At 52.8% G+C, this 15,449-nt stretch overlaps 2 protein-coding genes across 3 annotated transcripts in view; both read right to left on the bottom strand.

Moving 5' to 3' along the window:
* Positions 1-15,449, bottom strand: part of LOC122431618 — a 636,199-nt gene that overhangs the window by 505,648 nt on the left and 115,102 nt on the right. The window lies entirely within an intron of this gene.
* LOC122432106 (liprin-alpha-1-like) lies at positions 5,911-8,894 on the bottom strand. 2 transcript variants are annotated; one of them, XM_043453906.1, is made up of 3 exons: positions 8,393-8,894; positions 7,384-7,553; positions 5,911-6,031 (listed from the first exon to the last, which is right to left on the bottom strand). In XM_043453906.1, exons 1-3 carry the CDS (start codon positions 8,542-8,544, stop codon positions 5,994-5,996), a joined length of 360 nt encoding a protein of 119 aa, XP_043309841.1. In that variant the 5' UTR covers positions 8,545-8,894; the 3' UTR covers positions 5,911-5,993. The 2 variants fall into 2 exon arrangements, with proteins under 2 accessions (XP_043309841.1, XP_043309840.1); XM_043453905.1 differs by having other exon boundaries at positions 5,923-6,035.

Genomic DNA, 15,449 nt, shown 5'->3' with positions numbered 1-15,449 from the left:
ATGCTCTCAAGGCCCTGTGAGGCTTGTCACTTTGCCTGTTTCTGTTGGCCAAGCCAAGTCACAAGGCCAGCCCAGAAGCTGCAGAAATACGCTGTGTCTCTTGACGGGAAATGTTGCAAAGTAGCGTGGCAAAGGGGGCAGCTACAGGCCAGGGCAGGAGAATCATGGCCTCCTACATTCCACCCCACATGTGGTCTTCTTGTCTTGATGCTGAAGAAGAGACTGGATAGAACTCAACATCTTCCCACTGTTGTTATTGTTGTTCTATTGCTAAGTTGTTCTTACTCTTTGCAACCCCATGAACTGCAGCACCCCAGGCTTCCTTGTTCTTCACTGTCTCCTACAGTTTGCTCATGTCCATGGAGCCTGTGATGCCACCTGACCATCTCATCCTCTGTCGCCCACTTCATTTGGATAGAACTGAACATCTTCCCACTAAAAAACTCTTTAAAAACCAAAAAGGACAGCTTTGAAACAGAGTTGGAAACATCTATTTCAAGCCAAGGGCCAAAATCACACTGAATAGTGATGTGTCACAAGTGGTCTCATTAAAGTCAGTGACAAGTCAAGGATGCTGTGATCACCTCTGTTAATTATCAATGCTCTGAAAGTTCTAGAATGTGCTATCGAACAAGAAAAATCAATAATAATTGTGATAGCTGAAAGAGGGAAATAAATTAGCCAGTGATTGAAGATGATATAATGGCCTACCTGAAAAACACAAAAGTATCAGCTGAAACATGGTAATAATAGAACAGCTCTGTCAGGGAGTCAGATGCTAACAACTCTCCAGAGTCATTGTTGGCAAAAGAATCAGTGTAATTCCTGGACATTGCCGTGGAGAAAGGCTGCAGTCAGAAAGAGCAAGGTTGTGGGGGGAATAGAGATACCCTATGATTAAACTTAAGAGGAATAAGATACCAATCTGCACAAAAATGTAAAGTTCTACTGAGGAACGAAGGATGGAAGGAAGGGATCAGGGGAGGGAGGAAGGAAGTTTGTATAGATGGATGGATGGATGGATAAATGAACAGATGGATGATGGATGGATAAATGAACAGATGGATGGATGGATGAATGCGTGGATGGGTGGATGGATGGATGGGTGGTTAGACAGGTAGATGGATGGATGGGTGGTTGGATAGATGCATGGACAGATGGTGGTTGGATAGATGGATGGATTGATAGACGGATGGATGGATGGGTGGATGAATGGATTAATGAGTAGGTAATAGTAGATGGATGGACAGATGACTGGCTGACTGGATGGATGGGTGGATGGATGGATGGATGAATTAATGAGTGGATGGATGGATGGATTTGTGAGTAGATGGATGGATGAACAGATGGCTGGCTGGCTGGCTGGCTGGCTGGCTAGGTGGATGAACAGAGGATGGAATGAATAATGTTTACATATGTTTACACTCCAATTCTAGAAACATATTCTGCGAAATTAAGTAGGAGCTGGGCGATGATTATTTTCTCCAGAACAGTGACAAGTGTTTGGAAACGGCCTAAGTGCTCATCAGTGAGGGGTGAGGTGCAATCTGTGGACACCCCACAAGGAACAGCCCTCCCCCTCCTTCCTGCCACCTTCAGCAGCCGCCGCCCCAGGACTGACTCGTCTGTGTGTGTTTCCAGTTTCCCCGCACTAATGCTACAGGTGATTATACAGCGTCCAGAATACGACAAAGACATTTTGAACTCGATGCGATCTTTAATCTGTTTAAAGTTGTTGTATGGCCCCTAAGGTATTTTATTACAGACTTTTTAATTAGTGAAAAATTCATGAATACCATAGAGAAAATGTTTTAAAATTTAATGTTTCTTATATTTATGTAAACTTATGACTTTATTTATATACTTACTTTTTCTTGTATAGCCAGGCTATATATATCCTTTCAGATCAATTCATGTTCTGATACCTGATTTTAGTCTTTCAAATGAATGTACTGTAATGCTTGTCTGTATAAATCCTATGAACAAATATAGGGCTTTTGTAAATGATGCATTTATTGTATTATTCTTGTTTAATTTTTAAATGATAAACCATGAGAGAAGGGGTTTTCCTGCAATTGTAAAATCATCATGACACGGTGTGCATTATCCTTCCAGAATGTAACCGAGCTCTCCAACACTCACTCTGAAATGAGCGAACTTAATTTCAACCAATTGTTCTATTTTAACGACTGACCTAAACTGTACTTTTTCTAGCAAGAAATGCTTTTTCTCTGCAGAGTGAAGCGATTTAAAAGTACTGGGTGTTGAATGTGAGCTTCTAGTGAAGTCTGGGCTGAAAGCATGAGTAGAAGACGACTATGACAATCTCTCCCGTGACCTGGTCTCTGAGGACCCGGGTCCCTCTCTCCGCTGAGACTCTTCAGGGAACAATCGCGATGCCCTGCACCCGCTGCAGAGCCGGTGCGCTGGACGGTGAAGGAGCCACGTCCCACAGACAGACAGCGTAGAGAAGCTCTAACAAAGCCCTTAGTTTTCTTATGTAAACAATCTTTTTATCTGTAAACATGTTTAAAGAATGGAGCTAGGCGTACATTTGTAGATTTTGATGACATAGCCATTTCAGATTGTATAAGCAGCAAATGTAACTTTTACTCTTTCAGGAGCACATTAAAAAAGCCAGCAAGAGATGCGTTCAGATCACAGTGCGTCATTTATTATGCAGTGATATCTCAGTAGACAGAGACGGCATGTCTCTTTACATGTGGGTTCCACCTTTAATTTACTTGTACAATTCATTGTTACCATTCTGTTTTTCTACTAATCTTTGGTGAACTTCCTGAACATGTGACAAAGTACGTACAGTCTACTTTTGAACTATTTTTATCACAGTATTATTTATTGCTTTCTTTCAATAAAGTACTGAAGGAAAATTTCCCACTGCCAATAGAGTGTGCCGAGGGTAAGCTGTACTCTGAGAACAGACCAGAGCTGGTAATGGGAGCCCGTGTCATCGGACATTGTTAAGAGAAACGGATGGATACAATGGAAAGGCTAGAAGGCGGAAGCATAGATGTCCCCAAAGGACGACCGACCTGGTATTCATGCTCTTGGCTCTGGAGACAAGAGGCTCCATCACTTCAGCATCTGCGGGGACAGGGCCCCTCTGCTGCGGAGGCGTGGGCAGCGGGCCGAGGATGGGAACAAAGTGCGGGTGTCAAGCCTCACCGTGGATCCCAGGGCGGGGTGGCCGAGGGCAACCCTGATGCGGACCCGAATGATGCACTAGGGAGTGTGCGTGTGCACGCCTGTGTGTGGGAGCTTTTTATGTTATTTTAGTCAACAGTCTTTATTATTCATATATCCATAGAAACAAGAATGTAGCAAGGGGAGGTGGGAGGGAGATTCAAGAGGGAGGAGACATACGTTCATCTATGGCTAATTCATATTGATGTATGGCAGAAATCAGATACTGCACAGCAATTATGCTTCAGAAAAAAAGAACACAGCAAGGTGGTCAGGAAAGTATGAAGAAAAGCTTTCTCACAGAGATTTATAATCACAACTCTGTGTATATCTGGGAGCAGGCTGCCCACCATCATCATGACTTCCCCCCAGCATCAGACCCTAGTCCAGCATCAGGCCCTCCTCAAGCATCAGACCTTCCCCCAGCATCAGGCCCTAGTCTAGCATCAGACCTTTCCAGAGCATCAGACCCTAGTCCAGCATCAGACCCTCCCCCAGCATCACACCCTGTCTCAGCATCAGGCCTTGTCCAGCATCAGACCCTACCCAGCATCAGACCTTCCCCCAGCATCACACCCTCCTCCAGAGTCAGACCCTCCCCCAGCATCAGGCCCTATTCCAGCATCAGACCTTCCCCCAGGATCAGACCCTCCCCCAGCATCACACCCTGTCTCAGCATCAGGCCTTGTCCAGCATCAGACCCTACCCAGCATCATGCCTTCCCCCAACATCAGACCCTCCCCCAGCATCAGGCCCTAGTCCAGCGTCAGACCCCCCCAGCATCAGATCTTACCCCAGCATCACACCCTCCTCCAGAGTCAGACCCTCCCCCAGCATCAGGCCCTAGTCCAGCATCAGACCCTCCCCAGCATCAGATCCTAGTCCAGAGTCAGGCCCTCCCCCAGCATCAGACCCTCCCCCAGAATCAGACCCTCCCCCAGCATCAGGCACTCCTCCAGCATCAGAACTTAGCCCAGCATCAGGCCCTAGTTCAGCATCAGAGGTTGCCCCCCAGCATCAGTCATTTCCCCCAGCATGAGGCCCTAGTCCAGCATCAGACCCTAGTCCTGCATCAGACATTTCCCCCCCAGCATCAGACCCTAGTCCAGCATCAGGCCCTCCCCCAGCATCAGGCCCTAGTCCAGCATCAGACATTCCCCCCCAGCATCAGGCCCTAGTCCAGTATCAGGCCCTAGTCCAACATCAGACCCTCGCCCAGCATGAGGCACTCCTCCAGCATCAGACCCTCGCCCAGCATCACGCCCTACTCCAGCATCAGAGGTTGCCCCCCAGCATCAGTTGTTTCCCCCCAGCATGAGGCCCTAGTCCAGCATCAGACATTCCCCCCCAGCATCAGGCCCTAGTCCAGTATCAGGCCCTAGTCCAGCATCAGACCCTCCCCCAGCATCAGGCACTCCTCCAGCATCAGACCCTCGCCCAGCATCAGGCCCTAGTCCAGCATCAGAGGTTGCCCCCCAGCATCAGTCGTTTCCCCCCAGCATGAGGCCCTAGTCCAGTATCAGGCCCTCCGCCAGCATCAGACCCTCGCCCAGCTTCAGGCCCTCCCCCAGCATGAGGCCCTAGTCTAGCATCAGACCCTCGCCCAGCATCAGGCCCTCCTCCAGCATCAGGCCCTCCTCCAGCATCAGACCCTCCCCAGCATCAGACCCTCCCCAGCATTAGGCCCTCCTCCAACATCAGGCCCTAGTCCAGAATCAGACCTTCCCCAGCATTAGATCCTCCCCCAGGATCAGATCCTAGTCCAGCATCAGATGTTCCCCACAATCATCAGGCCCTAGTCCAGCATCATACCTTCCCCCAGAATCAGACCTTCCCACAGCGACAGGCACCTCCCGCATCAGACCCTCCCGCAGCATGAGACCCTAGTCCAGCATCAGGCCCTCCCCCACCCTCAGACCCTCCCCTGGCCTCAGGCCGTTCCCCACTATCAGGCCCCCGACCTCCAGTATGAGGCGTGGCAGCTCCACTTGTCTGATGCTCCTGAGCACACTCAGGCAGCCCCAGAGCAGCAGGACAATGGCTCTTGCAGGAGGTGCATCTCCAGGAAGCACCTGCGGAGCAGCAGCAGCTGGGCTCTGTTTCAGGTCAAGGAGAGGCGAAGGGGCACTTGTGCAGGAGGCAGCCGTGGCTGTGGGCACGTTCCCCGACTCTGCTTCCTCCCCGTGGGGGCTCTGCTCTCCTGCTCTCTCACGGGCCCCAGGACTGTGTCCTTCCAGATTCACAGTCGCCTTGATATCTCAAGCCCAAGTCCTGAGTTGCGTCCCAGTCTGGTGTGGTGGAGGGCTGGGAACACCCAAGCTCAAGGGCTGAAAGGATCCCAGGGGGACAGTCGGGCCCCAGCGGGCGGCCGGGCAGGGGATGAGGGTGGCCGCCCACAGAGGGCCCCGCAGCAGCACTGGAAGGACAGCAGCGATGCCTTAGCTCACTCGGGACGCTGCCCGGCCTAGCGCTCAGAGATGTTACCGCCAGCGGCTCTGGGGATGCAGGAAGCCCGGTGAGTGACACCACGCCACATGGGCTGTGTGCGTGGGCACTGCTGACCATGGCCTCGGTTTTCATTCTGGTTCCAACTGTCCCTCCAAGGGCTGACGGGCTCCTCTTCCGAATGGCACAGATGTTTTCTTTATGTGGGTGAACGCATCCCTGCTTGTTTCTGTCGGCACTGTTGTCCCTCATCGTGTGTTTTCCTCGTTACAACCTGTACTTGCTGCTCTTCCAGTTTAAATTAGGAGCAGCCCTTATTTTCTGCATTTTCTAGTTGTCAGTGTTCATTGGGGCTTTCCAGGTGGCTCTAGTGGTAAAGATCCTGCCTGCCAAAGCAAGAGATAATGAGAGATGTGGGTTCGGTCCCTGGGTCGAGAAGATGGCCTGGAGGAGGGCATGACAACCCACTCCAGTATTCTTGCCTGGAGAATCCCATGGACAGAGGAGCTAGTGGGCTACAGTCCCTGGGGTCGCAAAGAGTCAGACACAACTGAAGCAGGTTAGCACACACCCAGGCTTTAGTTCAGTCACTCAGTGTGTCCGACTCTTTGCCACTGTGTGGACTGCAGCACTCCAGGCTTTCCTGTCCTTCACTATCTCCTGGAGTTTGCTCAAACTCATGTCCATTCAATCAGTGATGCCATAGAACCATCTCATTCCTGTTGCATCCACCAGAGAGGTGGCTGGGGCTCGGCAAAGTACATGGTCCCACTGCGTGGGTGTGAAGCTGCCCTCACCACTCCCTGACCGCGTAACCATCACTGTGTCTTCCTCTGTAAATGGGGAGGTGGCAGCACCTGCTTGGGAACGGGCACATCCAGCATCTGGTATATGATCAATGCACCACCATCTCAGCGTTGTATTTATTTATAAGAGGGATAGCATTTAATAACCTGCTCCTTTTTCTCTCTTGTCACTTAACTGTGGTCCAGATCACATCTGGTTTACTTACCCCTGTAAATCCCACACCCAGCACAAACAAGACACTCACACATATCTGCCTGAAGAGGCATGAACATACTCTGTCCTCAAGGAGATGAAGCCGAGCGAGATGGGGCCTGATGATAACAATGTGTGATGAGGAGACCCAAGGAAGACTTGTGTGGCTGTGGGGTGGGGTGGGGGCATGGGCAGAACCCCTGAGAGCTCCTGGGGATGGGGAAGGTGGCAGGAAGGAGGAGGAGGGGCTGTTCCTTGCGGGGTGTCCACATATCGTACCTCACCCCTCACTGATGAGCACTTGGGCCGTTTCCAAACACTTGTCAGTGTTCTGGGGGAAACAATCATTGCCCAGCTCCTACTCAATCAACTTCACAGAATATGTTTCTAGCACTGGAGTATAAACATTTGCTTTCTTCATTCCATCCTCCGTTCATCCACCTATCCAGCCAGCCATCTGTTCATCCATCCATCCACTCACAAATTCCATCCACCCATCGAGCCAGCCATTTGTTCATCCATCCATCCACTCACTAGTCCATCCATCCATCCACCCACCCACCCACTCATTAACTCATACGATCATCTCGGACCCACCGAGAAGACAGACGCCTCCTCCGCTCCTGCTCCCAGGAGGACCCCGAGCGTGAGTGACAGGAGCCTCATGGGGCAGCGGGGGAGACACAGAAGGGACATGCCTGCAGGCCCTCCTCCTCTGAACGGGGAAGCACCCACCTGGTCCTAAGGCCTCCTTGCCGGGGTGTCCAGGCCGGCCCCTTTCCTTCTTGCCAAACAAGCGGCCGATGGAGCACCTGATGCCCTTCTTCTTTGGGGCTTTGTCCATGGAGTCCTGGCTGCTGTTGATGCTGGGGTTGCCCCCGGGGCCGTGCTGAGAGTCCGTCGAGCTTTGGGGAGAGAAAACGCCCTTTAACCAGCGCCCTCATGCAAACACACACCCCTACCCATGACCGACTGATAGAACCGGCCACCAGCAACACCCGTGCCTCCACCTCGAGCAGACAGTGGCGTCTGCTTCACCAACCACACTCCACACGAGCAATGGGGGCTCCTGGCCACAGACATCGGCCCCAGGAAGCTGAGAGTCTCTGACTGGAGCTGCCCCCGAGGAGGGCTTGACTCCAGGCCAGCCGGTGCAGAGGGCGCTCCGACCCTCCCTCAGGGTCACCGCTCGGCAGGTGACGAGGCTCCCAGAGCAGGCGAGCTCCCCCGCTCTGCGCAGCTCCCCCTGCCTTCCACAGGGTGACCGTCCCAGGCCGTGGCAGGAGAGCGACGGTCACCGTGCAGGGCTGCTGGTCAGGAGACCACTCGTGCCCTCCGTCGGGGGCTTCCTGGCTCAGGCCGGGAGTTCAGCAGGTGGTGGTCTGAATGAGGACAGTGTCAGCCACAGGAGGGGACAGAGTCTCCTGAGAGGAGACCCTTGAGGAAAAGGGAGGGACCCTCATGAGCAAATCTGAGAGGCACGGGGCCATCACCATCAGGAACGCGCCCCAGACGGGGAGACCTCTAGCAAGAGCAGGAAGAAAGCTCCCACAGGAGTCAATCCGCAGAGATGGACACTTTCTAAAATCACTGAGGTCCCTGAGCTCTTCTCCCCCAGCATCTGAAGTTCACCACTGAACACAGGCACCACATCCAGTGCAATTCCTTTAAAATCATCCTTCCACCTCTTTCAAGACAAGAGGCACAGGGCTCCTGAAACTGACGAGGCGCGCAGGCCCCTTACTTGCGGTCGTCCTTGAGGTCCTCGGGGCTGGCCGCGCACAGCGCCCCCGTCTGCACCTGCTCCAGCCGAAGGGACCGCGGCGAGGCAGGGCTCGAGGTTTCAGATTTGATGGTGGACTTGGCAGTTTGCACCTCCTCCCGTAGAGCTGGCATCTGAGGGAATGTGCTAAGTGTAAAATTGGCTAACAAGAGACTGTGTCAAAAAAGGCAATCATACAGGCTTTACATTATAACCACAAACATATTTGAAAATCGATTAGCTATGCTATCCGCCAAGTACAAAAAATGCCTTGTACTAGCTTAATGTCATCTTAAAGGACTGTCTTGTAGAGAAGCGGGGCGTGGGGCAGTGAGAGCACCTGACTGAGTACAGAGACCCCGGACCGGAGCCTCCCTGCAGCGGGGCTCCGCCCTCCCTGGAATGCGGCAACCAGATGGCCCCGCCAGGCAGGACAGCAGAGCGACGCCAGCCCCATGAACCCTGCATGGCACCAACTGCCCTGATGAAAGGACTGTGCTCATCGCCAGATGCTGCTCAGAAGCACCACTAGCAAGGGTAAGGAACCTCTCAGCAAGCCTTCCAGACCTTTCTGTTTGAAGGAGAAAAGGAAACAGCTTGTACCACCACCCAAGATCATTTGTAGTGATGATGCAGGTTACTGGAACCCGTGACACCAAGTGAAACACAGGAAAGGCACCTAACCCGGCATGCGAACACCATGTGTCTGGCTCATATTTCTCTGTAACATACGACTGGGGCTACACAGTGAGGTGCTTACACGCAATTCAGTGTAATTTACTCACTGTGGTCTACATAAAGCACCCCTAGGTCTTCACTCAGAGATGATCTTGTAGTAACCTAGAGCGGTGGGATGGGGAGGGAAATGGGAGGGAGGTCCAAAAGGGAAGGGATATATGTATACCTATGGCTAATTCATGTTGAGGTTGAACAGAAAAGAACAAAATTCTGTAAAGCAATTATCCTCAATTAAAAAATAAACTAATTAAAACAACAAAAAAAAGATGATCTCTCCTGGAGTCCCAGCTTTTCCGCTGGTCCTGGGTGTGAGGACAGGAAAGAAAGTGGTGGCAACAGTGTGGGGAACAGATTAACCCCTTCAGGGTCCAGACAGGTCTCACTGACACATTTGGGTTGTGGTTAAGCCAGGGGAAGTCTGTAGAAACATGCACGGCAAGTATTTTTATAAACAACGAGTGTGTTGTTTTAACCAACTAACCTGTGCCTTTTGAATGGGATTCTGTAAAGAATACTGATCCACTGCAGCCCCACAGGAGCTTGGAGACAACAAAGTGACTTAGTGCAAAATACAGCTGAGCCTGTTTAACAGCGGCTGGATAAACTGCACCCTCCCCTGATCTCTAACAAGAAGCCTCAGGCAACAGAAGGCTACAGAGGCTAGAAATTATCCCCACGGAACCGAACAGGGGTCAATCTCAAATTCAAGTTACAATAAGCCTTTATAAAAATCAGAAAACAACACAGAACAGAGCGGGGAAGTGACATGCCTGGGTTGACCATGGACTCAGGGGAGACAAACACCTGCCTCAAAGCCAGGGTCCGCGGCCAGCCCCTTCCCCGGGCCTCCTCCTGAGGAAGGGCTCTGGGCCACCAGCCTGGCTGCCCTCCCCCGGGAGGGAAGCCCGCCCTCCCCCAGGTGGAAGCCCGCCCCCCTGGTGCCCACGTGACTAGGATGGGCAGGACCGTGTCCTCACTTAACAGGAGGGCAGAGCAGGCCACCAGCCCCAGGCTGACGGAGCAGCTCCGCTGTGTCCAGCAGAAGGGCGCCCGCGCACTGAGCAGCCTGAACTGGAGCGTGGCTGCCCGAGTCCTGCGGGAAGGTCTCAGGAGTGGGCGGTCAGTGGGCTGGGAGCGGGAGAGGGACAAGGACGGCCAGCCCTCAGGGCACTGGACTCCAACAACAGGGCTCATCCGAGGGACCAGAGGGGAGAGGCAGCGAGCTCCCTCCTACTGCTCCCTCCATCAGGGATGCTGTGAGGCACGCTGGTTATGCCTGCCGGTGCTGAGCCGGTCTGTCGGTTCCCGAAGATTGTGTCCAAAGCAGTTTGTGTTCGGCGCTTCCTGCTTTGCTTCACCTAGTCAGAGGGGGTGGGACAGTGTCCAGGGGACTGCGGTGGTCCTGCCCACCTGGTTGCACATGCTTCCCTGCCCAGGTGAAGTGGCAGGAGTCCAATCTGGGAATCAGAGCTGTTCCCCTCGATCCATTCCCGCCACCACCTTAGAGTTGTGACCTAGCAGAGCTGGGGGCGCAGGTCGACCTACCTGGGGGAGTCTCAGGCCTGCGAAGGGCTCCCGTTCTGTTTGGATCCACACAGAGCATGGAGCATGTGGCCCCACCAAGTGAGACTGGCGGTGTCCTCAGCTCAGACACCAGGATGGGGGCTTCTGTTGCGTGCAAACAAGCCTTCAGTTTCTTCCTGGCCTGTGTGCAGTTTTATGAGTACTTCTGGGGAGAATGAAACCATTCTTCTCATCACTTTCTTTTGAAGTCCTGAAAAGCTAGATTTTGCCTTTGCAGTTATGCAAAGAGCAGTGTGGTCCGGCTGCAAGGCTGTGTCATAGTTGTCTGAGCCGATAAATTCCAGAGTTTCAGGGCTCTGCTGAGGAGGCAGGGCGGCCTGCCTCGGGGCTGCCCGGCACAGAAGTTGGCATTCTCTGTGTTCTGCGTTTCCCCAAGTAGATGGCAAAGCAGCCCTTGAATGATTTATTGACTTGGCAAGAGTCTAAGTTAAGAAAATCATTGTAGGGTTTCCAGTAATTATTTTTAAGTCAAAATGGTGCTTTAAAAAAAGTTGTGATAAAATACAGCAAACTTTACCATTGGCGACAGACCATTCCCAGTGTTGGACAACACTGTTGTCAGGAGACTTAGTCGGGGAGGTTCCCATTGAGTGAAGTAGCACACAGGACTTTTTTATTTTGCAGAAAATTTTCTCATTTGAGTTGTACTAGGAGTATTTCTTCTGTGTTTCTGCCCTGTGACTGCTCTCATGTTAGGTTTCTTCTGATCTTTCCGGTATCACTCAGGCATGGGGATTATGAGTGACCTTTTTTTTCCCTCTCCGGGGATTGAACCTGGGCCCCCAGCATTGGGAGCAAGGAGTCTTAGCTGCTGAACCCCCAGGGAAGTACCATGAGTGGACCTCTTGAGCATGTAGCTCCCTGCCTTCCCTGTGCTGTCCAGGGTTTTGGGATCCCGGGCAGAGCATCTGTGTGGGTCTCTGGGCAGGGCTCTCCTGGCATCTGTGACCCTCAGTGCTGCTCTTCCAAATGTGGAAAGCCTCGGCCGGACACAATGTCCATCACCCCGGACGATCGGGGAGCCAACACCTGGGAGGACCGACCCCGATGTCGTGGTAGGAGCCGCCACTCTGCCCGCCTTTCCCGTCTCCTGAAGTGGATCCTCCCAGGTTTTTGGGTGGGTGGGTGGGTGGGGGGCTGTTCTACAATCCAGGGTGTGGGGTGTACTCGTTCTTTTTTCTTTTCCTTTTCAGAGTGATGTAAGTGAAAAAGAGCAGAGATGGGGGGCCAAGGCCGTGCCAGGATCTGGGCACCAGGAACACATCAATTAAGAGACTTTCTCGATCTTTGTGTGAAAGTGACATTCTGAAATGTGAAGGGGTGAGGTGGGGCACGCTCCCCGCTGCGTAGCGCGAGTGCCCTGCTTTCTGTGGGCTGGCCCTGCTTCTGTGTCGTCTGGTCCCTTGTTTACACAGTAGATAAAAATGAGGTCTGACATGTACATGCGTAAGTGTTTGTGTACGTGCGTGTGTAAAGATGTGCTCAGTGACTTTAAATCCTCATTGCCCATGACTCCTGTACTTCTTACTCTCCAGTCTGGTTTTCAACCTTGTAGTTTTCATGCAGGAACACAGTCACTTAAGCTGTTCTCTCTGTGGAAGGGAGATTTCTAAAGCATGGGCTGTCTTTGAAGACCTGAGATCAAAAACACCCCCTCCTTAATGTGTATTATTCTGTTATAATGTTATAATTCTGTTGTTGTCAGTTGAATCCCGTGAGCTGAATCCTGAACTTCATGTTCTCATGAAGGTAAAGATAGGAGACTGCACGAAGCAAGGATTGTCCCTGACTTGGCCCGTCTTAACTTGCCACCTCCGGGGTAGCTTGTTTTCTTTTTGGGAAGTGTAGGTAGTCTTCTTCCCAGCTCCTCAGGGGCTTGGGAGGTGGCCAGTCCTGGTTGGTGTTCTAAGCCATACATCTGGGATTGTCATCCGGATGTGGAGTGAGGTGGCCCTCGGCTGCCTTGGGTGACAGCTGCCTGGCCTGCCCGGTTTGGGCTGCATCTTGTGATCTGTCCCGCTGCTCCTAGCGCTTAAAGTGAAAATGACTTTTACATCTTAAGTTCTGTAAGCCTCTCACTTCACCTTTGAATGGAAAGCCAGGGTGCTTCATGTTGAGAGAAACCGTCTGAATATTCCACATCTCTTGGTTCCTGGCCTAGGGTCTTCTGGGTGCAAGCCTGTTGGCTTTGTGTCCCATTTGCCTCTGGTGACGTTTATCAAGCTGCCTCTCCCGGTTCATGTGTTTGGTGAACCGCGAGGAGCTGTCCTCCACGGAGTGGAATGCTGTCCACGTCGTAGCCCCAGGTGCTATAGGGGCTTGGAGATGCCTCATTGTGTGTGTTCAGACTTTCTTTTTTTCCCATTAACCTGCTTCTGATTCTGAAAACTGCTGGAGTTGGGGGGAGCTGGAGGTGCAGTAAAGTGAACACAAGGGAGGCCGGGCTGGGGAGCTACCGGGGAATGACACCTCACAGATTGCAGAGATAACATCCTTGTCTCTCCTCCCAGAAACCACAGACACATGTCTTGGCTGTCTGTGTGACCGATTTGTTCATCTTCCATCTCTTCCCTCCCAAGTATCCACAAGTTGCGGGAGAATGTGTTTCAAGAACACCAGACCCTCAGGGAGAAAGAGCTGGAAATGGGACCCAAAGCCTCGCACAGCTACAGAGGGAAGTTTGGCGTGGAGCAGGACAGGATGGACAAGGTAAGTGCCGACCCACGTGGTGTCAGTCCTGGCGTCCTTGACCTCGCCAGGGTCAGCAGGGTCGTCTCTCAGCCCTCCCCTTCCATTGAAAAGTTGGGAATCCACTTGTTGAGGACGAGATTTGCCAGACAGAAGTCTCTCTCAATTGACCTTAGCCGAGAAGGGCTGTGGTTTCTGGAAGCTCTTCAGATTCTGAGTTGCTGGGGAGGGAGGTGTTTTGGGAAGGCTGCAGCTGGAGATCAGGTCCTACCAGAGGCCAGCTCTGTGACCAGGACAGAGGCCCACAGGCAGCCAGACTGCTGGCATGGGCGTCATGTGTTGTTCAGGCTGCAGCCTTAGTGGTTCCCATCTGCAGCCCAGAGCTGAGTTTCAGCACCTGGTTTCACGTCGAGGCTGGAAAGTCAGCCACCTAGCGTGCTCCTGTCCTTCGCACACTTGGTGACCTTCAGACAGGACCCTGTCCTCTGGCGTCAAACCGTGGCCCACCAGGCTGAGGGCAGGCAGGTCTCAGTAGGTGGGACTGAAGCTGTTAACAGTGCAGCATCCTTTGCTGGTACTCAGAGAGTGGGCTGGATCAGCTGGGGGCTGTGTCCGCCCTGCAGAGAGGACAATAGACTGGAGCAGGTGTGCTGCATCTGCAGTGAAGCGGGTGGGCGTTTCCCAGGCTGGGTAACTTGAGATGTCTGCCTTTACTCTGTGCTGAGGTATCAGCTGGGGTCAGATTCCTCTGTAATTCCACCCCATCTGCCTTGTGTCTGGATCGGCCTCAGCCCGGAATGACAGGGCTTGTCACACTGGTGAGCCACCACCTGCTTGAGAGAGGGGCGCCTCTCATGACCAGAGCGTCATCCCTGCTTCCCGCAGTGCTCTGCCTGGTGCTGACTATCTCATAAACAGAGTCTCGTCAGTGTGAGACCAAGGCCAATCTGGGGGACAAAGCTGTTTTGATCAGAAAGTTGGGTGAATCGCTAAGCTTTCACCTGGCCATATTTTTGGAACAGTTCTCTCTGACTTCTTGGTGATGAAGAGTCACGCTGGCGGTTCCTTTGGGCATGCTGCTGCCTCCATGTTACCTTGCTGATGTTTTCTGGGTGAGACCCCTGAAGCTGCAGATGGGTGGTCTCTGCCACAGGTTTTTGGAGGCCGCAGTGCTCCAGATCGGCTATTGGCTGTGGGCATCGAATCCAGCCTGGGAGCGAGAGAAAGTAACAGCTCCAGACTGGAAAATAAATCCTGCTTTGCTCCCCGGCTGTGGAAGAACGCATGCCCTCAGCTGCCTGCAGAGTTGTCAGAGGTGGTGGTGACCCTGTGGGGGTTGGACCCTAAACACTGCCGCTGAAGTTCCGGATAAACAAGCAGGAGAGGAGTTGGTAGTGCGCTGGCAGGCACCTCACTGTGTTGAAGGAGGGGGCCAAGGTGGGGGTGATTCCCTGGGGAGGAGCTAGGCTGGACGAGCCGCCTCCTCGCCCGGCATTGGGTCATGCGTCAGTCATCTGTCCTGCATCCTCAGTGTCCACAAAGAGGTCCGTGACCACTCTCCATTCTGCCGAGGGCGCCTGCTGCCTTACTGTGAGGGTCATGCCTGGGCGACTGGAGCAGCACGGGGCCGCTCAGCATTCGGCGTGTAAATATTTTTAGCTTCCCGGCCACCACAGGGTCTCTGGTGGCTCCTGAACTACCTGTATTGTCTTGACAGGAAGTTAGACATAGATTTTCTGTAAAGGAACAATGTTCAGAAACATCTGTATGTTCTTTGTATGTTATTTACAAAGAACCTCAGTGCTGGATGTGGGCCATGGGCCATGGCTTGCTGACCACACAGCGGGAGCTCGGGGTGGACTGCTCGGTGTGCATGTGGCCTTGAGACGTCACCAGACCTGCTTCCCTGACGGGGGTGGCGGGACGGTGGCAGGCCCCACTGCACACCTGGGCGGGCTGGGTATGTGGCAGGTGTTGACACTGAACGTGCGGTGTGCCTGAAGCATGCCATCTGTATTGCAGTTTGTGC

This window comes from Cervus canadensis, chromosome 30 (assembly GCF_019320065.1).
Source record: "Cervus canadensis isolate Bull #8, Minnesota chromosome 30, ASM1932006v1, whole genome shotgun sequence".
Classification (NCBI taxonomy): Eukaryota; Metazoa; Chordata; class Mammalia; order Artiodactyla; family Cervidae; genus Cervus; species Cervus canadensis.
This window is presented reverse-complemented; position numbering and strand designations above follow the sequence as displayed.